Source organism: Polypterus senegalus, chromosome 7 (genome assembly GCF_016835505.1).
Source record: "Polypterus senegalus isolate Bchr_013 chromosome 7, ASM1683550v1, whole genome shotgun sequence".
NCBI lineage: Eukaryota > Metazoa > Chordata > Cladistia > Polypteriformes > Polypteridae > Polypterus > Polypterus senegalus.
In genome coordinates, this window is record NC_053160.1 from 114478527 (window position 1) to 114503829 (window position 25303).

The following is a 25303-nucleotide window of genomic DNA, read 5'->3' on the forward strand; positions in this document are numbered from 1 at the left end:
CACCCTGTGCAAACCAGGCTCTAGTACTAGCAGACAAGTCCTTACATGGAATTCCTGGGGAAGAACGGCTGGGGCTAACCAAGAAACACTTGACACTGTGACCTGGAGGCTGACATCAAGAGGATAAGCCAAACCAGGGGACAGCTTGATCAGCTAGCCCAAGTTTGTGAATCTTGGAGAGCCATTGTCAGCAGCCTATGACACACACAGGATAGCAGGCATTAGCCTGAAATTGAAAGGAGTATAATAGTACAGCTATGACACAGATTAATAAAACATTTTGCTGTAAGAAATGACAAACCATAAACATGTTGCTGGGAATTTTACAACATAAATAAGTGACTTCTGTAAAGGGTATACACACAATATACACTAATGCACCAATATTAAATATAACCAATTTTAATTATGCTCCTAATGTTCATTGAAAACAACACTATGATATATTTAATCTTAAGGAACATGAAACAATTTGCAGCACTATCTCTTTTGATAATATAAATACATAATTTCTTGAATATCTTAAAGGTTGAATACAGAAGGTGCTATTTTCACTGAAATATAATTTAGTAGCATTTAAAGAATAAAAATGTCAAGAATATGTTAATAATTCCACCAAATGTTAAGCACAAATTCTCTTTATGGTTTTAATTTCTGAGGAACTAATAAAAGCAAAGTCCCAAACACTACAAAATGGTGAAAAAATACAGTACATCTATTATAGATGTTTGGGTTGGATTTTTTTAGATAAATTCATTCATGTCACATTTTAATCATAGTAAAATTAAAATGGTTTTCACAGCATTATGCTTTTAAACAGACTTACTAAAATTTACTGTAGTAGGTGACCAGAACCGATTCTAGCAGCCCTGAGTGCAAGGCATGAACCAGCCTTCGAAAGGGCTTGAATCAATGAATACAGCCATCATCGCGGTCACTCAGACACTGAGAGAACACCCAGGCAGGCTCCACATGTGAGATTTGAACTTTGCTATTTGAAGGCCTATGGCTACTTTATGATTTAAGCAGTACAAAACATCAACCATTACTTAAACATTTCGCTTAAACACAGATCATAATAGGTTGTTTACATGTATTAACTGAAAATCAACAATAGTACTAAAAGAGAACACTATCAAATCTCTCCATTATATAAAAAATCTTGTGACGAGACACTTCCTGCGACAAGACGTGATCATTTGCAGAGAGATTTTTTGAAGAGAGACAGAAAGACACTTTCACTTCCCGTGAGACGGACAAGTCACAACATACTTACAACATTTGGAAGCAAATCCTGTGATGCACATGCAGAGCAGGTTAGAAATAATTGAAGTAGGAAAATGTATCACTGTTTAAGAGGGGTTTTGGAGAAGCGACCGCGTCTCCTTGGGGTGCGTTCAATCCTTGTCTTCACAATGGCACGTAGCTCTGGCCTTGGGACTGCGAGAGTGAAGTACAGATCACACAGCATGGCAGCATCAGCAAGCCAACAGCTGATCAAGCAAAGAGGAGTTAAAAAAATATATTTGTTTCCCATTGTATCACCGTTTAAGAGGGGTTTCGGAGGAGCAGCCGGATCTCCTTGAAGTGCATTCAGCCCTTCACACTTCACAACGGTGCGTAGTGCTGGCTTAATGGGGTTGGCAAGCCCCCTAGTACTTAAGATAAAAGAGATGAGTGGAATGTCAGGGGTAAATGTCCGGAAATATTTCATTTGGCAATGGAGCACATTGTTGAAAGTTTTGAAGGGGTATGATGTGATATTATTGTTTGGGGTGCATCAGAACAATAATAATCTCAGTTTGGTGAAAATGCATCAGAGAATTAAACAGTATGTCCTCAAACAAAATGTTGACAAATATCAGTTTAAAGTGAAGAGAAATCACCTTTCTTGGAGATAAATTATCAGCTAATGGAATTCAACCATTATGAGAAAAATGATTAGCCATTATTAACATTTTTCTGTCCTGGAAGACTAATAAAGATTACTATTGATGCTTAGGTGCAGTTCTCCTTCAGCAGTATGGTGATATCTGGCACCCAGTGGCTCACGCCTCCCATTCAATGACCCCAATTGAATATCGAAATGCCCAAATAGAAAAAGAGAGCCTAGGTTTGGATTTTGGGTGCCTGAAATTTCATAATTATATATATGAACTGTCAGGTGTGATTTTGGAGACTAACCATAATCCATAAATCATTTCTTGCCATTATGAAAAAAAAATTACATGATATATCCCCATGGACACTGAGGTTCATGACGAGGCTTCAAAGATAAGATTTCTGAGCTCCCTTATGTTCCTCAATAACACATTGTCCTAGCGGATGCTCTATTTCAAGCTATTTACTTTCCATGGTTGAAACTTAAAGTGAGTTGGAAAAAGATGTATTCCTCCATGTAGACATGGTCTAAAATACTCTGCCAGCTTCTCAAAAACAACTAGCTAAATAGCAATGGAGATATCCAAGGACCTGGTACTGCTGAATGTCATTGAGAACTTGAAGCATGCCTGGGAGATAAGGTCATGCAAACAGTATTATCCTATACAGTATATACAAGCAGAGTTGTGAGTTGTGGATGGTTTGCTTCTTTGAAGTGAAAGGATTGTAAAACCTATTTCCATGCAGGGTAAAATGCTTATCAGAATACATGAGGGGTACTTTGGGTGCTAAAAAATCCAAAAGGTGAGCAAGAACAGCTCTCTAATGGTGCCCAAAATGAATGCTGAAATTGATCAGTTGCTAAGCAAGTATAGTACCTTTCTGGAAATTTCCTATAAACATTGAAAGGAGTTGAAAGGAGATGGTGAACAATAAGGAACCTGCTAGACCTTGGGAGAAGGTTAGAACAGATCTGTTTAATTTTAATAATAAAGACTATCTGCTTGTCATTATGATTATTTTCCTAATTACCCAGAAACAGTGCTCCTGCCCAACACATTAGCCAGTGTTGTTATCATGCATATGAAGTCCATATATGCCAGACATTGTATTTCACAGTTAGTGGTGTTAGACAATGGGCCTCAGTATAGCAGCCTGGAATTTAAAACGTTAAAGAGTTTTGTCATGAACATCTAGTCTCTGTCATTTTCTACCAGGCTGGGTTTTAAATTAGATAAAAAAAAAGAAAAAAACACATGAGAAAATAAAGGTGATTCCAACAAAACTTGAAATGTAATAATATTAATAATAGAAGTGATAGTAATGATTAAATGGAAAAGGGGAAATTTACGAATAGAATTAGAAAGGTATCTAGAGGGGGCTGGGCAGTCTTGTGGCCTGGAACCCCTGCAGATTTTTTTTCTCTCCAGCCGTCCAGAGTTTTTTCTGTCCTCTCTAGCCATCGGACCTTACTCTTATTCTATGTTAATTAGTGTTGTCTTATTCTAATTCTTACTTTGTCTTTTAATTTCTCTTTTCTTCATTATGTAAAGCACTTTGCGCTACATTATCTGTATGAAAATATAAATAAATTAAAATATATAAATATATATATATATATATATAAATATAAATATATATAAATACATTTTTTGTTGTTACCTTGCTGAAAAGTACTAGTACTAGAGCTCTTGTTTACTACATGGTGCTTGCGGTGGTAGTGTGTTATAAATGATACAGTATTAGCATATAAAGATCATACAGGGGTTGGATAGGTGAGGCTAGAGTAGAAGTGGGCAGCTGAGAAATGGAGAAGCTACACGTGATTATGTGCTGTTCAGCTGTGAATCGTTTAGCTGAAAATAACCCGTTAAACAATAGTTCCTTGAACCCTTCTTTTCCAAAACGACATGGTGTCAGTGAGAGATTAAAAGACACGGTTTTTCAGTCATAAAAATGAAGATGAAAATGAATATATAATATTGAAGATGTGCCCAATATGTCAGCTGAGCAGCATAGTGCACACCCCAGTACACTATTAAAACATTAATAAACACTATTAACTATTAAAACACTCTTTGACTATGCAAAACTACAAGAGTAGGATCAATGGAACAATTTAGTCTCATCAGCAACCTGGAAAATCAGGATAATATGCTTGTTCATTGTATTTGAGATGAGATGGAGGATATGCTGACAGACCTTTGTGAGCACAGAGGAATGCGGAGTGTATGCATCGGTGAAAAGGGGTTTTGATCAGAATTTTGTGCTTAAATGAAACTTAATACAAGAGAGAACTAAGTTCAAACAAAAAAACATAACAAGCTAACAAGACTGTTGACTTGTTCATCACAACATCATACTAGCTGAAAACTGTAAATATGTTGTGCTGCATTATGAATGGACAGGAAAGAGGCTAGTATTTGGTTTAACCTCTTGTACCAGGAGCGGCCCGGTTACCAGCCAATGAAGTTTCAGAAAAATCCTTAAAACACATATACATAAACAATACCTCGTTTGAAAGACACAGGTGTCTTTTACACACTTATAGTGACCACATTGTTATAGTATGTACAATTGAAATTTAATCTAGCATGAAATTATATGTGTGCCACATCTTGTACTTTCATCAAAAATATATTCAACACCATCCAACCTCTGCTCCTTAGGGACAAGCTGATAGAGATGGGAGTAGATTCATACCTGGTGGCATGGATCGTGGACTATCTTACAGACAGACCTCAGTATGTGTGTCTTGGGAACTGCAGGTCTGACATTGTGGTCAGAAACACAGGAGCGCTGCAGGGAACTGTGCTTTCTCCGGCCCTGTTCTGCCTATATACATCGGACTTTCAATACAACTCTGAGTCCTGCCATGTGCAAAAGTTCGCTGACGACACTGCTATCGTGGACTGCATCAGGAGTGGGCTGGAGGAGGAGTATAGGAACCTAATCAGGGACTTTGTTAAATGGTGCGACTCAAACCACTTACACCTGAACACCAGCAAAACTAAAGAGCTGATGGTGGATTTTAGGAGACCCAGGCCCCTCCTGGAACCCGTGATTATCAGAGGTGTGCAGAGGGTCAGACATATAAATACCTGGGAGTGCAGCTGGATGATAAATTTGGACTGGACTGCCAATGCTGATGCTCTGTGCAAGAGAGGACAGAGCCAACTATACTTCCTTAGAAGACTGGCGTCCTTCACTATCTGCAATAAGATGCTGCAGATGTTCTATCAGACGGTGGTGGCAAGTGCCCTCTTCTACGCGGTGGTGTGCTGGGGAGGAACCATAAAGAAGAAGGACGCCTCATGCCTGGACAAACAGGTGAGGAAGGCAGGTTGTATTGTGGGCATGGAGCTGGACAGTTTGACATCAATGGCAGAGCGACAGCTGCTAAGCAGACTCCTATCAATAATGAAGAATCCACTGTATCCACTTAACAGTATCATCTCCAGACAGAGGAGCAGCTTCAGCAACAGACTGCTGTCACTGTCCTGCTCCACTGACAGACTGAGGAGATCGTTCTTCCCCCACACTATGCGACTCTTCAATTCCACCCGGGGGGGTAAACGTTAACATTATACAAAGTTATTGTCTGTTTTACCTGCATTTTTATCACTCTTTAATTTAATATTGTTTTTGTATTGTTTTTTTATCAGTATGCGGCAGCTGGATTATGTGAATTTCCCCTTGGGATTATTAAAGTATCTATCTATCTATCTATCTATCTATCTATCTATCTATCTATCTATCTGTCTATCTATATTAAAACCAGCCTAGTAATTATTCTAAACAAGGAATACCCATTGTAGGAAAAGACAACAAAACAATCATAAAGGTTTGGGGTTCCATCCCTGTATACTGTAAAGAAATCATGGTCAGTCAGGTTCTTGTACAACTTAACAGACAAATGAGGAGTTGACAGGCGAGCAATTTTTTGAGGTGGGAACAGAAGTGAACAGATGGGATGCTGGGAAGAAACTGTGGTGGGGGGTGGGAGGAATGACGTCATCAGGAGGGGACCAGAGGGAAGAAAGGAACCCGGAAGTGGCTGGTTTCTTCAGGAGTCCAGGTAAACTAATGGTGGTGGTGCTTCATTCTTTCTGAGGAAATAAAGAAAGAGAGGTTAGTACCCCTCTGCTGTCCCCTGGCATGACATGTCGCAGTGCATGTCGGGTCCTTAAGCTACTCCCTATGCGCTCGTGCGTGACACCATGTATGTATCGGACAGTAGATTTCAAACAATGCCATCAAAAGTTGATTCAACCCGAACACATGGTCCTCATGGGACTAAAACTGGACAATATAGACACACTGATCTTCTTATTTTTTGCGTGTGCACACATATAACTCCACAAAACAGCAACACAAATATACAAAAACATAATATCACTTACATTAGGAAAAATGGGTCTCTTACAGAAAATGCAGGTAGATAAAGACCTGACACTGGAAAAAAGAAGTAATAAAGGCTTGGCATTCAGAAGGAATTAAATAAAAAATGACTGATATTAAAGGTCAATATACAAATAAGGGTATATTAATTGATGATTCTTCTGTTAGAATACCTTCAAAAACAGCATTTTTAAGGAAAGTAATCACAGAGTAAAGAATAGCCTAAAGCAGGCCAAGGGGTCAGGTACAGCAAAAATACCTGCTCAAGTTGGGGAAAAATTCCTTTACATACAAAACAGCAATGCCCCACTGACGAAGCATTCTGCTTTTCCATAAGAAGCATTATGGAAACTTTTGTATATCTGCAAAATCACTGAATGCAGTATTGCAGCATTTGCCATTAAAATGGGAGCTGACCTGTGGTGAGAGGATATTTAAATTGGAAATATGAGTGTATGCTTTAAAATAAACACAGGGTGGATGTCACTGTAAGTTTGGAGAAGGCATACAGAAATATTTCAGAAAAAGAAAGCATACATCTGGCAGCAACTAAGAGACAATTGTTTGGTTTAAGGGAAATTAAACTCACTGCAATGGGTGTAGCCACAGTGATTCTGCAGTATTAGAAAAGTCAGTGACATAAGATATAAGATTTAAAAAATAGATATATACTGCACTTGTGAGGAAGTCAGCAATAGTAAATCTGAAGTGAATGTCTAGACTGGATAGCAACAACAGTGATGACAAACATATCCCAAACTTTGCAGCAGATTAGGTTTACTTAACCAGCCTTATACTAACAAGATGAAACCAGTTTCATTACCACTAATGGGAAACATGAAATAAGAAATAGAGTGAAAAGAAAAGATGGGGGTAATAGGCAAAATTAAATAACCTACAGCCTTCAATTTAAGAAGCTTCTTGTGAAATGGGTAGCCAGCTGAGGAAGTTCATACTGAATCTTGCAGAGAGAGATACAGTCTTAAGAGACCTAATGTCAAAGTAAAAACAATGGTACTGGGAGTGTGAGCAACAGACAGAATTTGAGAATTTAAAGAAAGAGTTGCCATCCACACCTGTACTTGCCTCAGCAGATGCACCATCGTATAGACATGACCCTGTACTGCTGAAGAAGAATAGTAAACCCTGGTCACCTGTGGCATATGCATTTAGGTCATTGATACAGATATACAAGCACTATGATCAAGTGGAGAAAGAGGCATCGGACACTGCCTGGTTATGTGAAAGGTTTAGTGATTTCATTTTTCGATGTAGCATTTATTTTAAAACTGATCGCAAACCATTAGTGAGTCTCCTGGTTAGTCAAGCTCTAGACTACGTCCCACCTAGAATAAACAGATTCAGAATGCTTCTGATACGGTATTTGTACAGCATCACCCATGATCCTAGTAACATACGGTCTATAAACTCCTTCATCAGCCCTTAGATGAGAAACGAAATAAAGCCAATGGATGGCACAAAATCTATGCTGATTTAGTTGTAGACAACATTTCAGAAAGCCTGCTCACGGGGCTGGCCAAATCACTACAAACTACAAGGGTCTTTACATTATTATTTGGAGGAAAGAACAGTCCTATGTTCAGGATGAACTACTCATGGCAGTAAGCAGGCTGGTGATCCCTTTAGTTATGGAAAACTCTATAAATGAGGGCTTGACAAGCAGTGTGATTACATGGCCCTACTGGCCAATTAAGTAAACTAGTTCTGAAATGCAGACAGAAAGAGAAAAAACAGCAAGATGTGACTAATACCAACAGAGTTTCCAGACTGTGGCAGAAACTGGCAGCAGACTTGTTCACACTTAACAACCAAAAATGACATACTAGACTTTTACTCCAGATATGTGGAGATAGTTCATTTTACAACAGCCAGATGAGCCAATGTGATCACTGACTTGTAGTCGATTTGTGCTCTTCATGGAATACCACAGAGATTTTAGGAATGGGTAACAGGCCAGAGTTTTCAAGATGTCACTATGCAACTTATGCAGCAGAATACAGCTTTAAGCATGTCACCACTAGCATAGAGAGCAACTCTGCTCAAGAATACATACAGTTGAGGATACAACGGCACTGTCCTCTCTCATTAATGTGCCAAAGGCACTATTAGAAGGAACAGATGCCATCGTGTGCCTCTGACACTACCCGAGTGATCTGAAGTAGCCCCTAGACTGGATTGTCAGGAGGAGGTCTTGCCTCCCGAGGTGCTGTTACATCAGGAAACATCATTTCCAAAACTAGGTACTCCCAAGATCAGGGTGAAAAGTAATTAGACCTAAGGGACTTGTGAAATCTTTTTTGAAAAAAAAAAAAACTGAAAGGAAGCAAACAATTTTATATTATGTTGGCAAATTTAATTTATTATTTGTTGGTAGTGTATTATTAATGATTTCAGCATATAGAGTTCATACAGAGGTTGTATGGGCATGGCTACAGAGGAAATGGGCAGCTGAGAACTGGAGAAGTCATTATGTGCTGTTCATCACAAATTTGCTTTGCATAAAATAAGCCATCTTCCCTATGGGAGGGTCCAAGAAGGTCGGGTGCAGTGTGAGTTGGGTGGTGGCCGAAGGCGGGGACCTTGGCAGTCCGATCCTCGGCTACAGAAGCTGGCTCTTGGGATGTGGAATGTCACCTCTCTGAAGGAGAAGGAGCCTGAGCCAGTGCGCAAGGTTTCAGCTTGATATAGTTGGGCTCACCTCGACACACAGCTTGGACTCTGGAACCAATTTCCTTGAGAGGGGCTGGACTCTCTACCACTCTGGAGTTGCCCCCAGTGAGAGGCGCCGAGCAGGTGTGGGCATACTTATTGCCCCCCGACTTGCAGCCTGTTCATTGGGGTTTACCCCGGTGGACAAGAAAGTAGCCTCCCTCCGCCTTCGGGTGGGGGGATGGGTCCTAACTGTTTGTGTGTATGCTCCGAACAGCAGTTCGGAGTACCCACCCTTTTTGGAGTCCCTGGAGGGGGTGCTAGAGAGCATACCTTCTGGGGACTCCCTTGTACTGCTGGGAGACTTCAATGCTCACATGGGCAATGACAGTGACACCTGGAAGGGCATGATTGGGAGGAATAACCCCCGATCTGAACCCGAGCGGTGTTTTAAAATTGGACTTCTGAGCTCATCACAGATTGTCCATAACGGACACCAAGCATAGGGGTTTTCATATGTGCACTTGGCATCAGGACACCCTAGGCCTCAGTTCGATGATGGACTTTGTGGACTTTGTGGCTTCGATGGTGGGGGAGGATGTCGGTCAGGCTTGGTAGGCCCAAACGTGTTGTGAGGGTCTGCTGGGAAAGTCTGGCAGAGTCCCCTGTCAGAAGTAGCTTCAACTCCCACCCCCGGCAGAACTTCGACCACATCCTGAGGGAGGTGGGGGACATTGAGTCCGAATGGGCCATGTTCCGTGCCTCTATTGTTGAGGCGGCTGACTGGAGCTGTGGCCGTAAGGTGGTCGGTGCCTGTCATGGTGGCAATCCCCAAACCCGTTGGTGGACACCGGTGGTGAGGGATGCTGTCAAGCTGAAGAAGGAGTCCTACCGGAGCCTTTTGTCCTGTGGAACTCTGGAGGCAGCTAATAGGTACAGGCAGGCCAAGCGGAATGCAACTTCAGTGGTTGCCGAATTTGGGTAGGCCATTGAGAACAACTTTCGGATGGCTTCAAAGAGATTCTGGTCCACCGTCTGTCGTCTCAGGAGGGGGAAACAGTGCAGTGTCAATCCTGTATATGATGGGGATGGTGCGCTGCTGACCTCGCCTCAGGACGTTGTGGGTCAGTGGGTGGAGTACTTCGAAGACCTACTCAAACCCACTAACATGCCTTCCAAAGAGGAAGCAGAGCCTGGGGACTCAGAGGTGGGCTCCCCCATCTCTGGGACTGATGTCACCGAGGTGGTCAAAAAACTACTTGGTGGCAGAGCACCAGGGGTGGGTGAGATACGCCCGGAGTTCCTTAAGGCTCTGGATGTTGTAGGACTGTCTTGGCACCATCACATCAACATCGGGGACAGTGCCTCTGGATTGGCAGACTGGAGTGGTGGTCCCCATCTTTAAAAAAGGGGACTGGAGGGTGTGTTCCAACTACAGAGGGATCACACTCCTCAGCCTCCCTGAAAAAGTCTATTCGGGGGTCCTGGAGAGGGGGGTCCATTAGATAGTCGAACCTCGGATTCAGGAGGAACAGTGTGGTTTTTGTCCTGGCCGCGGAACAATGGACCAGCTCTACACCCTTAGCAGGGTCCCGGAGGGTGCATGGGAGTTTGCCCAACCAGTCTACATGTGTTTTGTGGACTTGGAACAGGCATTTGACCGTGTCCGTCGGGGAATCCTGTGGTGGGTGCTCCGGGAGTATGGGGTACTGGACCCCCTGATAAGGGCTATGTCAGAGCTTGGTCTGCATTGCTGGCAGTAAGTCGAACCCATTTCCAGTGAGAGTTGGACTCTGCCAGGGCTGCACTTTGTCACCGATTCTGTTCATAACTTTTATGGACAGAATTTCTAGGCACAGCCAGGGTGTTGAGGGGGTCCGGTTTGGTGGACTCAGGATTGGGTCACTGCTTTTTGCAGATGATGCTGTCCTGTTTGCTTCATTAGGTCGTGATCTTCAGCTCTCTCTGGATCGGTTCGCAGCTAAATGTGAAGCAGCTGGGATGGGAAGCAGCACTTCCAAATCCGAGACCATGGTCCTCAGCCGGAAAAGGGTGGAGTGCCCTCTCAGGGTTGAAAGCGAGATCCTGCCCCAAGTGGAGGAGTTCAAGTATCTCGGGGTCTTGTTCACAAGTGAGGGAAGAATGGAGCGTGAGATCAACAGGTGGATCGATGCGGCGTCCGCAGTGGTGCGGGCTCTTCATCGGTCTGTCGTGGTGAAAAAGAAGCTGAGCCGTAAGACAAAGCTCTCAAGTTGCCAGTTCATCTATGTTCCTACCCTCACCAATGGTCATGAGCTATGGGTAATGACTGAAAGAACGAGATCGCGAATACAAGCGGCTGAAATGAGTTTCCTCCACAGGGTGTCTGGGCTTTCCCTTAAAGATAGGGTGAGAAGCTCAGTCATCTGGGAGGGGCTCAGAGTAGAGCCGCTACTCCTCCTCATCGAGAGGAGTCAAATGAGGTGGCTCGGGCATCTGATCAGGATGCCTCCTGGATGCCTCCCTGGTGAGGTGTTCCGGGCATGTCCAACCGGGAGGAGGCCCCGGGGAAGACCCAGGACACGCTGGAGGGACTATGTCTCCTGGCTGGCCTGGGAACGCCTCGGGATTCTCCCGGAAGAGCTAGAAGAAGTGGCCAGAGAGAGGGAAGTATGGGCATCTCTGCTCAAGCTGCTGCCCCTGTGACCCGATCTTTGATAAGCAGAAGAGGGTGGATGGATGAAAATAAGCCATAAAAGAGCAATGCCATGAACCCTTTCTTTTTCTTAATACAATAGCACTTTCGATCTGTCTGCACTAGTTATGCTGTGCTTTTTGTAGTTCCATTTTTTGATACTAAGGCTTAATCAGTGCCTCAGAGTTGTCTGTGGTTCTCAGACTGCTATTGAATTGTATTGTCAAAGTGTGTAATGTTATTTAAAATGTTCAAAAGATGTCCCTAGAGAAATGGGTATCAAATGTTTAGAAGCCATGAAACCATTTCTGACACGACTTAACCTAATCAACAACATAACGTCTCTAGTATAACTTGTAAAAACCAAACAACCCTACAATTGGAATTCAAAACAATATGAACCAAATAGAGGTGAAATTTGCTAGACATAGCATTTTCAAAGAAACAAAGCATGCAGGAATATGAGGTGTTTGGATCTAGTCAACAAGATACAATGGGGTTTCACAGATTTGTGTTTCAGCAAATAAAAATAAATAAATAAATGTAATTTTAGAAATGTGAACATAACACACATATTTATTGTTTAAACTTTCTACCTTATGGACAGTTCAACTGACCTTGAACTTTTCAATATTCCTCTTCTAATTCTGTGTGCAAATTTTTTTTTGTTTCAAATTGGTCATCTAGTTCAGGTTCATTGGAGGTAGGTGCTTGTTAAAACACTACCAATGAGCAAAAAGTTACGACCAGACCTTGGCATGCATGAGGACAGTATGGCAGAGCAGTGGTAAGCTCTACCAGCTTAAAGTGCTGTCATCAGCCATGTGTAGTTTGCCCGTTTCCCCATGTCTGCAAGGGTTTTCCACCCACATACCTAAAGATGTATATGTGAGGTGAACTGTTGACTTCACATTGGCCTTATGTGAGTGGGCAGTGTAATGGACGGACACTCTGTACAAGGGACTGTCCCCTACTGCAAGTCTAAATTAGAATTAAGGGAGTTTGAGAATGCCGAGTTATACAAGATATGTGTGTGTGTGTGTAAAGAAAGCAAAAAACTTAGCATAAATGTCTTTCAATAAATTTAAATTACATATCATAGTGATATACTAATTACAGACTGTTTTTCAACTTGCTAAATCATACTAATATTTATTATAGGTGAGCTAATAAACAGGATTGGTTCCTGCCTTGTGCCCTGTGTTGGCTGGGATTGGCTCCAGCAGACCCCAGCGACCCAGTGTTCGGATTCAGCAGGTTGGAAAATGGATGGATGGATAGTAAACAGTCAGCATGGCTTTAGACAGCAGTAATCATGTTACAGCAATTTGCCTGAATTTTAACAGGAAGCAACAAAAGCAATTTCATTTTGGTCATTTACCTTTTGTTTCAAAAAGTTTGTGATCAGTCACTTTGATAAGTAACAAGGTTTAAAGCAAATTTCAATAGACTGTGATTTAATGAGCAGGGAATAGTGTGTAGAACTGGATTAAGCAAACAAAACTGCATGTATTGATAGGATGAACGTTTTTAGAATAGGCTCTGTTTCACTTTTAACAATTACTTGAGAAACTTACAAGTCTGTATTGGCAGAGGGAGAACAGCACATGAATACTCTGGGTCCTATGAAGACGTAAACTTGTGTTCAATACTTCTGCAGTCAATAATGCACACAATAATGTAAACCTGATTAGCCAATGGACTTCGATCACTGATTTATGCAGGATTAAAAAAAAAAACACAGGCAGCTGTTAAATACCCATCATAGGCTGAATTTTACAGTTTAAAAAGCTCAGTTTGATAACTGAAATCATATTTAAATGAAATGTAAAGCCACTGGGGCCCAAAATGCTACATACACTATGTAAGTCTCATTAAAGAGATCAGCCATATTATACAACAGTTAAAACATCAAAGGATCCCATTTTGAATCATTCTGGCCTAAATTTAAGACGTTAATGAATTAATTAAAGTAGATCTCCTGCCACAAACAACTTGGAACGTTAATAAAGGTGTTACATTTGATCACTATTTCTTTGTAATTAAGAGTTAAGCTGTTATAGATACTGGAATTGAATATAGAGAACTTTAAACATTCAAATCTCATGATTGGATTGAACTTGAAAAATCTTTCTGTAAAAGTTCTAAATAACGTACATATCCCTAATTTTGTAAAACCTCTCAACTGCACTTTGGCTGTTGTTGGTATAGTCTTTAAAAACTTTCAATTTTTTAAAGCTTGAGGCCATATAAATTAGCTGGAATTCACTCCAAAGCTACTTTGGCTCATAAACCTAACTAGAGTAGGACATCCAAAAAATTTCATAAGAATCAGCCCAGTTGTTCTTGAGTTACAGTATCTACAATGTTTTTATGACAGAAACAAACTCGGTATACGGTATAGTATGGATATACATCTCTCTATTATAAAAGAAAATCTTGAGACGAGACGAGACTCTTGCCAAGAGATTTTTTCAAGTCCCGCCCTCTTGTCAACCATTTCCAGTTAACGGCCCACGCCCCTCTCATCTCTCATTCGTGTGAATGCTTTTGTCAGACACAGTTCCTGCACTTTCAGCTTTTAAAATTTTTACATTTTCCTCACTTTAAGTTCCCAATAAAAGAAGACTTATGTCCAAATTCTATTTCATCCCGAAGGGTTATCAATGAAAGAAATGAGTACACAGGCAATCTTAGCACCAAGAAACGATGAAGTCAAAAAAATTGTCAATCGATTTACACAGCAAATTGGTTAAATGCATATCAATAGACTATGCCCTAAATTGTCGCTAATGTGTGCATGGTGTGTGTGTGTGTGTGCGCACCCTGTGGTGGGCTGGCGCCCTGCCCGGTGTTTGTTTCCTGCCTTGCGCCCTGTGTTGGCTGGGATTGGCTCCAGCAGACCCCTGTGACCCTGTAGTTAGGATATAGCGGGTTGGATAGTGGATGGATGGATGGATAGACTATACTGAAACAGTTGGTGGAAATGTTGTGGATGATGAAAACATCAACTTACAATATCCTATAGAATATCTACAACCGTTAACACCGTCCGGTCTTAACTGGCCGAATTATTGTTGAAAGAAGGATGTATAGTAATGTGATTGCATAATTTATGTATGAGTGATGGGCTATGCAAAAGGACAAGATTAGTTGTATTCAAAATTGGTCAAACAATTCTGACATGTAAAATTTTAACAGGCAACAAGAAAGGTAATGTAGTACATCTTCCACGGATAACATTAGACACCAAAGGAAATTTTGATATGTCATTCGTATTAAAACGCTTACAGTTTCCCGTTAGAATAGCTTTTGCTATGACAATTAACAAATCACAGGGTTAGTCTTCCAAAATGCTCAAAACATTTTCTACAGGTATCAAAATGAAATATATTGAAAGTATAACATTTTTCAAGAGATATGATAAAGACATCTGTCACCTGAAATAATAAGATCCATCCTACGATCCATTTTATGAACCCACATTTTTCAGTTAGTGTCACTGGCAAGTTTCTATTCTTCGTATACCCACAAAAACTCTCACTCTTAAATTTCTCTTAACAATTCTTAGTTACCTTTTTATCCAACCATGCATTCTTTGACCAAGGAAGGTAATTGTAATCCCCTGAAGAATTGGCATGTAAAATCTACTTGGAGGGTAGCCCAGCTTGGAAATGAAACAGAACTCAAGTGCTATGAGGTGTTGAGAGTTAGGTGTTAATGTGAAGTATTTGTGACTTATGACAATTTGTTCTCTCATTTAAGTTCAGTCTTACAGTTTTTCTCAATTGCTTTGGTGCATTTCTCAGATGAGAATTGAAATTCTCTAAACTACCTGCTCAAACTCCATATCTGCTTATTAGTTATGCACATCATAACAGCAAACTCCCATTGTTTTGAACAAATAACAAATGCTTCGTACATCTATGCAACTGATTGTGTACAATTGTCTGCTGTTTTTATGTTCTCATTTGTTTTTGTCATCTCAGTCAAAATGCGTTATGCTCGTTCTCTGTTAATTAGTCCTTCCACTCAAAATACCTACTTATTATTTCATTGATTTAGTCATTCTGTGCAAAAATGATGAACTACTTGTCATAATCTCTCTAGCACATTTTATTGATGTATTTGGTAAATCTGAAATTTATAACAGTACAGTGGAACCTCGGTTCACGAACGTCCCGGTTCACATACAACTCGGTTCACGACCAAAAAGATCGCCAAACTTTTGCCTCGGTTCACAACCACACACTCGGCATACGAACAAGCCAGGTTCCCTTGCCTGCCTGCAAGCTGAGCTGAAAGAGAGAGAGAGAAAGAGAGAGAGAGAAAGAGTGAGCGAGCACGTGCCTGCTGGGAAGGGGGAGGAGCAGATTGCTGCACGTGTTTGCCTGCCTATCTGTAGGCTGTAGTGCAAGAAACCATCCCTCCCCACAGGCAGCCTGAGAGAGAAAGAGAGCTGCCATGCCTTTTCATTTAAGCAAAGCCGCTCCTTATTCATTGTTTTCAATAAGACGTGCACTCTCTTTGTGCTCTACAGTATTTCGTGTGCTTTTGCAGTTAACTATGGCTTCTAAGCAAGTGGAGAGTGGTCAGAAGAAATTTTTGAAGAAAATTGAAATCGAAGTAAAGAAAGAAATTACAAAAGGTGGAAAACATGTTTACCAGTTTACTCATTTACCAATCGGAGAACCCTCGTGCTTTCAAGCAGCATAATGTAAACAAAGCCAGACTGCCAGTAATGTGGAGGGTCACAAGAACATTCTTTTTGGAATGGCTGCATGAGGCTTTCACTCCCACCAGCTAAACAGCTAAAAGCACCAGAAACCCAAGAAATCACAAGAGAGAAAACACCTGAAGGAAAACACTTCATGCCAGAACTCGTTTCATGCAAGGTTAGTTTTCTTGGTGGTTTTTGTATTACAGATTTTTCAAAAGTAATTTTTTTAGTTCATAATGCGATTTGTTGCAATGTTATTTTTCTCTTTTTTCAAATGTTCGCTTTTTTCCTTGTGCTTAAAACTCATGAAAGGTTTACAGGTGGAGTTTTTCATAGCGATTAGGTGCGATGTTACATTTCTCTTTTTCAAATGTTCTCTTTTTTCCTTGTGCTTAAAACTCATTAAAAATTGTTTACATGGAGGACTTCATCGTGTGATTTGTTGCAATGTTACTTTTTTGGTTGCTTGCGAGTTGGTTTTTAAATGAAGTTCGGATTTGTGCAATGTTTTTTTCTGCTGTGCTGAAAACTCATTTTAAAAACATTGTTTACAGCGATCAGGCTTTAGGTTTAATACAGTAGCGTGATCTCCTGCAATCTGACTTTTTTGTTTGCTTGTGAGTTGGTTTTTGCAAGCGATTTGTTCCTTTTTTTTCTGCTGTGCTTAAAACTCATTTTAAAAAAAATGCTGCACGAGCACGTGCTACAGAGAGATTAGAGAGCACTAGCGAGCAAGCGCAGAGAGAACTTTTGTTTGCTTGTGAGTTGGTTTTTGCAAGCGCTTCGGATGTTACTTTTTTTTCTGCTGTGCTTAAAACTTTTGAACAACATTGTTTACAGCGATCAGGCTTTAGGTTTAATAGCGCGATCTAGGGAGGGAGGCAGGTAGGGAGGGAGGGGCTTTGCTGGTGTGTGTGCTACAGAGAGAGAGCGCGAGCGAGCCAGCTCGTGTAGATGATCAGGGAAACTGGGTGTTTTGTGTCAGTGTCATTCAATGTTTTTGCATTAGTTTACTATTACACTGTGGATTCTATGGTGTAATTAACTATATTTGTGCTTAATCTTTACATATTTTTACATATTTACATACAGTTTGTACGGTCTGGAACGGATTAATTGTATTTACATACAATCCTATGGGGGAAAACTGCTTCGGTTCACGACCAACTCGGTGCACAATTATTAGGCAAGTGAGTATTTTGACCATATCATCATTTTTAATGCGTATATTCCAACTCCAAGCTGTATTAACTTGAATGCTTATTGGATTTAAGCACGTCAGGTGATGTGTATTTGTGTAATGAGGGAGGGTGTGGCCTAAGGAGATCAACACCCTATATCAAGGTGTGCAGAATTATTAGGCAGCTAGTTTTCCTCAGGCAAAATGGGCCAAAAAAGAGATTTAACTGACTCTGAAAAGTCAAAAATTGTAAAAGTCTTTCAGAGGGATGCAGCACTTTTGGAATTGCTAAGATATTGGTGTGTGATCACAGAACCATCAAACATTTTGTTGCAAATAGTCAACAGGGTCGCAAGAAACGTGTTGAGAACAAAAGACGCAAATTAGCTGCCAAAGATTTGAGAAGAATCAAACGTGAAGCTACCAGGAACCCATTATCCTCCAGTACTTTCATATTCCAGAGCTGCAACCTACCTGGAGTGCCCAGAAGTAAAAGGTGTTCAGTGCTCAAAGACATGGCCAAGGTAAGGAGGGCTGAAACCCAACCACCACTGAACAAGAAACATAAGTTGAAACGTCAAAACTGGGCCAAGAAATATCTGAAGACAGATTTTTTTCAAAGGTTTTATGGACCGATGAGATGAGAGTGACTCTTGATGGACCAGATGGATGGACCTGTGGATCAGTAATGGGCACAGAGCTCCACTCCAACGTGGAGGTGGGATACTAGTATGAGCTGGTATTTTTAAAGATGAGCTAGTTGGACCTTTTTGCATTGAAGATGAACTCAAAATTAACTCCCAAACCTACTGCCAGTTTTTCAAGACACTTTCTTCAAACAGTGATACAGGAAAAAGACCATGATTTTTATGCAGGCCAATGCTCCATCACTTGCATCGAAGTTCTCCACTGCGTGGCCAGCCAGTAAAGGCCTTAAAGATGAAGGAATAATGACATGGCCCCCCTTCCTCATCTGACCTAAACCCTATTGAGAACTTGTGGGCACTTCTTAAACGCTAGATTTATGGGGGAGAAAAACAATACACCTCTCTGAAGAGTGTCTGGGAGGCTGTAGTCACTGCTCCACAAAAAGCTGATCGTCAACAGATCAAGAAACTGACAGACTCCATGAATGGAAAGGCTTATGACTGTTATTGGAAAGAAGGGTGGCTATATTGGTCATTGATTGATTGATTTATTTTTTTTGAAATGTCAGAGATGTTTATTTGTAAATTTTGAGGTGTTTGTTTATTATTCTCACTATAACAGATGAAAATAAACAAGTGAGATGGGAAAATTTTCATTTTTCCTTTAGTTGCATAATAAATCTGCACACTAATAGTTGCCTAATAATTGTGCACATATGTATTCCCCTGATGATGTTCACACTCACATTTCCGTTGTGAAACATTCAGGTTTCAGGTTTATTAACATTTTGGATTGACTGATAGCACTGTGTTTGTTCCATATTAAAATTAATCCTCAAAAATACAACTTGCCTAATAATTGTGCGCACAGTGTATGGTCGTGAACCGAGGTTCCACTGTATTAAGTAATTGGTCTCAGGTGACTCTTAGCCTAAAATCATGAGGCATTAGCTGAAACAACAATCAACCAATTCTCTACATTTTTTCAGAGGTGAATTCCATGAACCTTCAATTTACTGTAGCGCATATATATATATATATATATACCAAACATAACACAAGATTACTGAAACATTTTACTACATGGTAATGGACCAATCACAAGCTAATGGCCAGGTGCAACAACCTGGAAGAAGGCGAGATAGGATGCAGGGTGAAAGAGCAAGGAGACAAACTAGAGTAAGAGGCCAAGTACACAAGGTTGTTCCTGATGAAATAAGGGCCCCCACTAAGGACCACGTTGTCAATTATGGTCTCACAATGGTTGAGGCTAATCAAAGGGTACAGCCAAATATTGGGGGAACTACTGTGTCCTCAATCATACAAACATTTTATCAGGAGAACAGGTGGGTACTGTAATGTACAAATATGTATATTGTAAAGCTTCAAAGTACAGAGTTTGCAGTAACTTGCTTTTCTGCATATTTTCATTCCATACTTGATGCTGTATTGTACACTAGTATATTTACTGTATTTTCTCCATTTTACAATACTGTCCAAACAGAACTGCAAGACTACCTCACGTGGGTGTCAAAGACATATTTTTACTATTCAACAAGAGGAAGCCATTTGTGCCATAGTGGTTGCAAATAAGGCCATTCAACTACAGGAGATACAGAGAGCCGTAATTGAAGACAACAATGTATTTGAGAACATCCCATTTGTAAGTGTCTCAACAATTGACAGAGTGTTGAAAGGACACCAAATGAGCATGAAACAAATCTACAGGGTCCCAGTTGAAAGAAATGATGACAGAGTAAAGGAGCTTCTTTATCAATATGTGCAGGTAAAATATGTATTTGCATACTGTAATCTATAGTAAACAGTACAACGTTTAGTTATATTTCTGCATAGTACAATAAAGTAAGTAAAATCTAACAGGTTTGCATCTATTTGATGAAACACATTGTCCAAAAAATGCAAATAAAACAACATTTTACAATACAGTATGTACTATAATTATGTTTTTTTTTTTCTGTTGGTGTATAGCATATAATGGATCTGGACTCGAGGGAACCACTTCACAATTTCACATATGTTAATGAGGCAGCCTTCAATCTGGCTAAAGGCAGAAGACGTAGAAGGAATCTCTTTGGTCACAGTGCTGTTGATGTTCCGGGTTGGCCGAGAGGGAAAATCACCATGTGTGCGTGCAGCCATCTCCGACAACAGTGTGCTTACTCATATTCCCCTTGCAGGCCCGTACAACATACATCTGTTGTCTTTTTTAGACAACCCGTACGGAGATCTTATACCTGAAAATGAGAGGGGCTTAATCCAGAATGATCTCCCAAAATATGTGATCATTTGGGAGAATGCAAGTTTCCATCGCTCACACACCATCAGAAAGTGGTTTACTAATCATGACAGGATGATCATGGAATTTCTCCCACCTTATTCCCCCTCCTTAATCCAATTGAGAATTTTTTTTCTGCTTGGAGGTAGAAGGTTTATGATCATCAGGCTCATACCCAGTTGAGCTTGTTGGATGCCGTGAATGCAGCATGTGAACAGATAAATAAGAACTCCTGCAGAGGATGGATCTGTCATTCAAGAAGGTATTTTCCACGCTGAATTGCTAGAGAGAATATCTGCTGTGATGTGGTTGAAAATCGTTGGCCTGACAGACAAGAACATCAGGATGTGTAAAAAACGTATGGCTATGCCCACACTACTACGTTCTATGGAGTGTTTCCTCGGTTCATTTGCACCTTTTCCTTTATGAAATTTGTTGCTGTAAAACACATTCTTTTCTTTACATCTATGTTACTGTAACAAATATCTGTACAAAACAGTAAACAGTAAAAAAAATACTGTATCAGTATACCCAGTCTCTTGCAATCAATCCCTGAACAGTAAACACAGTAATGTGAAACTTAGTAGTATAGAAATTGTTATAACACACAGAAAATGTGTTGCCTTATTAATGTTCAGACAGTAATACCAAAATCCTTGTCAAACTTTTAAATACATATGAAACAATTATATTAAAAACATGTTCACGCATTTTGAACATCTTGTTCATATGCAATGGTACAAGAATTTGTCATTCTGATGGCACGGACAGTTTCACTGACACAAATATTTGCTTTTGGGGTATAGACTAAGTATTTTGAGGAAGTTACTTGCTTTTGCGGGTAATACACTGTGTTTTGTGATTTGCACATATTGTTCTGAGAAATGCACATACAGTTGTGAAAATGTAAATTATGTTTCAAGAAATGCACCAAAGCGACTGAGAAAAAAATGTAAAATACCTCAGTTTTTTATTTGCTTTGACAGATTCAGTCTTCATATGGTGCAGTTTCTAGTACGTTCTGTTATTAAAGCAAATTTGTTTGAAGTGCCTGGTTTCTGCTTCACCTTAAAGATATTTACTGTAGGATCAATTATAGGCCACTTTCATGCTACTAAAACAAGTTAATGGAATGCAGAAACACTGCAAAGCACTTCTAAAGATAATTTTACATGATGCAAACACACATCAACAACAAACATGTTTGTGTCAACAAGATCTAAGTCGAGAAAAGGAGAACCATCGGAGGGGAAAAAGCACCAGAAAAAAAAAAAAAAAAAGTACTGTAACTGTTAATGAGGGCTTCACTGAAAAGCCACCCTGTACTACTTGCCTACCTAATCAAGCTGTAACTGATTAGGTTAGAATTACAGTGGGTATAGAAAAGAATCGCCCCCTACAGCCTTAAATGAAAACACACAAACCAATATTTTTTCCAGCTTTACTTACTCAATGCAATCTTTAACATCCAAGTGAAAGATATCACAGCTACAGTTCAGAAGAATTTTAAAAAATAGAAAACAAGAAATACTGAGATTAATAAAGGATCACAAACAATATTTGTAAACTCAATGTGGTGTAAGTAACCACCATTTCCATTGCAGACCATGATTACTGGCTTCCACCTGTGATCAATTGTACGTAAGTGTAATTAGTGAAGCATAAAAGCAGCTGTTCCTGGAGCATTCCCTTGCTTGGTAGTGCAAATGACAGCAAACATGTGACTATGGGTGGCAAGCCACTTTCAAAAGATCTAAGGGATAGAGTTGTGGACAGACATAAGGCAGGAGATGGATACAAAAAAAATATCAAAGGCTTTATCTATCCCAAGGAGCACAGTAAAAAGTTCATAATAAAGAAGTGGCAAGTGTTTGGTACTACTAGGACCCTCCCTGGATCCGAACATCCCTTCAAACTGAATTGAAGAGCAAGGAGGAAACTGGTCAGAGAGGCACCCAAGAAGCCAATGGCCACTTTGAAGGAGTTACAGGATTTTATGGCAAAGAGTGGTCATTGTGTACATGTTACAACAATTTCACAAACGCTCCAAAATTGTGGCTTGTTTGGGAGGGTTGCAAGGAAAAAGCCACTTATCAAGAAAGGCCACATTAAGGCTCTTTTGAGCTTTGCCAGAATGCACCTTGAAGATTCTGATGCCAAGTGGAAAAAAGGTCTTATGGTCAGATGAGACCAAAATCAAACTTGGCCTCAATACCAAACAGTACACCTGGCGGAAATCCAATGCAGCTCACCATTCATAACACACCATACCTACAGTAAAGCATCCTATTGCAGGGGTGTTTCTCTGCCGCAGCCTTTCATTTAAGGCTGTAAAGCAAAAAAATGGGAATATTTTGAAGGGGGTGATTTTTTTCTATGCCCACTATAAAAAAAAGTACAGCTAACAACTAAAACACAGGACTGATTTTAAAATTCCAAAAAACATTAGACTTCACAAGGTCTACAAAATGTATTAATTTAAAAAGAACAGCTTTTACATGATAAGGCACCTTTAAAACTAAAATATAAACTTCAAATATTAAGAAGAAAACATCAAAACACAACTGTATTCTACAGACTTCAAATACATCTTAGGTCAGAATAATTGTAAAATAGTGTAAATCTGACTTGCTGTACACAGTTGAAGGATAAATAAGTAATAAAATAAATTTATTTTCTGAAATAACAGACATTTATCACACATTAAACAAATTTTCAACATTGTTTAAAAAAGCCTTTTTTCCAAATGGCAGTTAACAAATACCATTATGAACTGTTTTTCATTCCCTCAACAGAAATACGCTTCTTTAAACTTGATGCTTTATCCCAGTGCCTGCTTCTTTGCTTCATTAGCCTTCATCAATGCCTTGATTGCTCTCGCCCTCATCTCTAGTTCAAGGAGTTCCAATTGCTGAACTGATGGCTGTAGTCCTGTTAAAGGTTTATTGGTGTCTAAGGCCTCAGCAGCAACTGCTACAGGCTCTACAGGTGGTACCGATTTGGGGTCGACTTGATTTGGAACTGTTAAAGCCAGGATTTCATTCACACTCTTTTCAATATCATTCTGTAGCTCTTTTTTGGGGTCTGGGTTTTGTATTTTTGCAGCTGAAGTATCGCTTTCCTCTGTTATCTTCTCCTTTTCTTCAGTTTCTTCTTTATGTCCTTCTATATCACTGTCATATGTGTCTGCATTAATACTGAGTGCATCACTTTCTTCCCCTGAAGCAGGTCCTTATAAAAATGAAAGAAAAAAAAAAAACTAGTAAAGAGGGTCTTGCATAGGACCATTTACAACAGAACTGCTGTGACAAATGTGTAATTTTTTTGTTTATTCTGAAGAATCCAATATAAAATCCAAAAATAATCAAATTCAAATTTTATGAATTGAGTTATAATTAACAAAAATATATGAAGTGCATGAAGTGTAATACATGAAGTGCAATAATTCAGTTTCAACAAAATACATCAACAATCTCTGCTGCATTGTAACAAGACTTGCTTGTAATATTTACTTACTCCGCAAATAAACACAAATAACTACAAGGGATTTGAGAAAGATGATCCTTTCATACAAAAGTGGATTAAAGTGAAAAGGTATTCAGCATGACTTAATGATAACCCATGCTGTCTTAAATTAAAACATCAGAAACTGGAGTGTAAATAGAGATCAGTAAACTCGCATATTTACTAGTCTACATGGATTAAAGTACTGTGTAAAATAAGAGGCATATGATGATTACTATTCCAGATCAATGGATGGAAATATAAACAACCCTCGAGTTTTACTTACAACAAAGAACCTGACAAATAAAAAATTTAAACAGTTGAAACAGTTATATTAACGTATAACTTTAATAATTTGTACTAATTCATTGACACTAATAACAAATAATAATAATGACTTTACAGTATCAGATTACAAGTAATTAGCCTATAGTTTAACTAGCAATAGACCACAATGTCACCAACATGCAAATAAGAATTTCACTGTACTTTGTGCATGTGAGAATACCACTACAGTGGAACCTCAGTTCACGAACGTCTCGGTTCACGACCAAAAAGCTCGCCAAACTTTTGCCTTGGTTCACAACCACACACTCGGTATACGAGCAAGTCAGTTTCCCTTGTTCTAATGTTCCTTTTTTTTCCGCTGTGCTTAAAACCCATTTTAAAAAAACTGCTGCACATGCTGCTGACAGAGGGTGTGTGTGTGTGTGTGTCCGTGCTACAGAGAGATTAGAGAACATGAGCAAGCAAGCGCAGAGAGCGAGCAAGCGCGTGCTACAAAGAGATTAGAGAGCGCAAGCGCAGAGAGAGAGAGAAAGAGAGAGACACGTGCCTGCTGGGGAGGGAGAGATTGCTGCATGTGTTTGCCTGCCTATCTGCAGGCAGTGCGTGCAAGCGAACCATCCCCCCACCACAGGCAGGCTGAGAGAGAGAGAGAGAGAGAGAGAGAGAGAGAGAGAAAGCGAGTGAGCCGCGTGCCTGCAAGAGCCCTGTTAATTGTTCTCAGTCAGAAGTGCATGCGTTACCTGCACTCTCTTTGTGCTCTACAGTATTTCGTGTGCTGTTGCAGTTAGCTATGGCTTCTAAGCAAGTGAAGAGTAGTGAGAAGAAAGTTTTGAAGAAAATTGAAATCGAAGTAAAGAAAGAAATTACAAGAGGTGGAAAAACTGTTACCAGTTTACTCATTTACCAATTTGAGAACCCTCGTGCTTTCAAGCAGCATAATGTAAACAAAGCCAGACTGCCAGTAATGTGGTAGGCAAACACGAAGGGTTGGGTCACAAGAAATTTGTTTTTGGAATGGCTGCATGAGGCTTTCACTCCAACC

The 25303-nt window shown here is 40.0% G+C and overlaps 1 protein-coding gene across 2 annotated transcripts in view; it reads right to left on the bottom strand.

The window, feature by feature from the left end:
• Window positions 1–5722: 5722 nt before the first annotated feature.
• The window catches only part of LOC120532788 (caspase activity and apoptosis inhibitor 1), a 91672-nt gene continuing 72091 nt past the window's right edge, over window positions 5723–25303 (bottom strand). The window contains exons 6-7 of one of the 2 annotated variants that reach the window (XR_005634368.1): window positions 23234–23700; window positions 5723–5990 (exon numbers count right to left, since the gene is read on the bottom strand). Coding sequence is in view for 1 of the 2 variants with exons in the window: in XM_039759168.1 (XP_039615102.1) it covers window positions 23291–23700 (410 nt within the window). In the remaining variant the exon portion in view is untranslated. Of the gene's footprint in view, window positions 5991–23122; window positions 23701–25303 lie in introns of those variants that run through there. The other variant, XM_039759168.1, reaches the window with a different exon arrangement.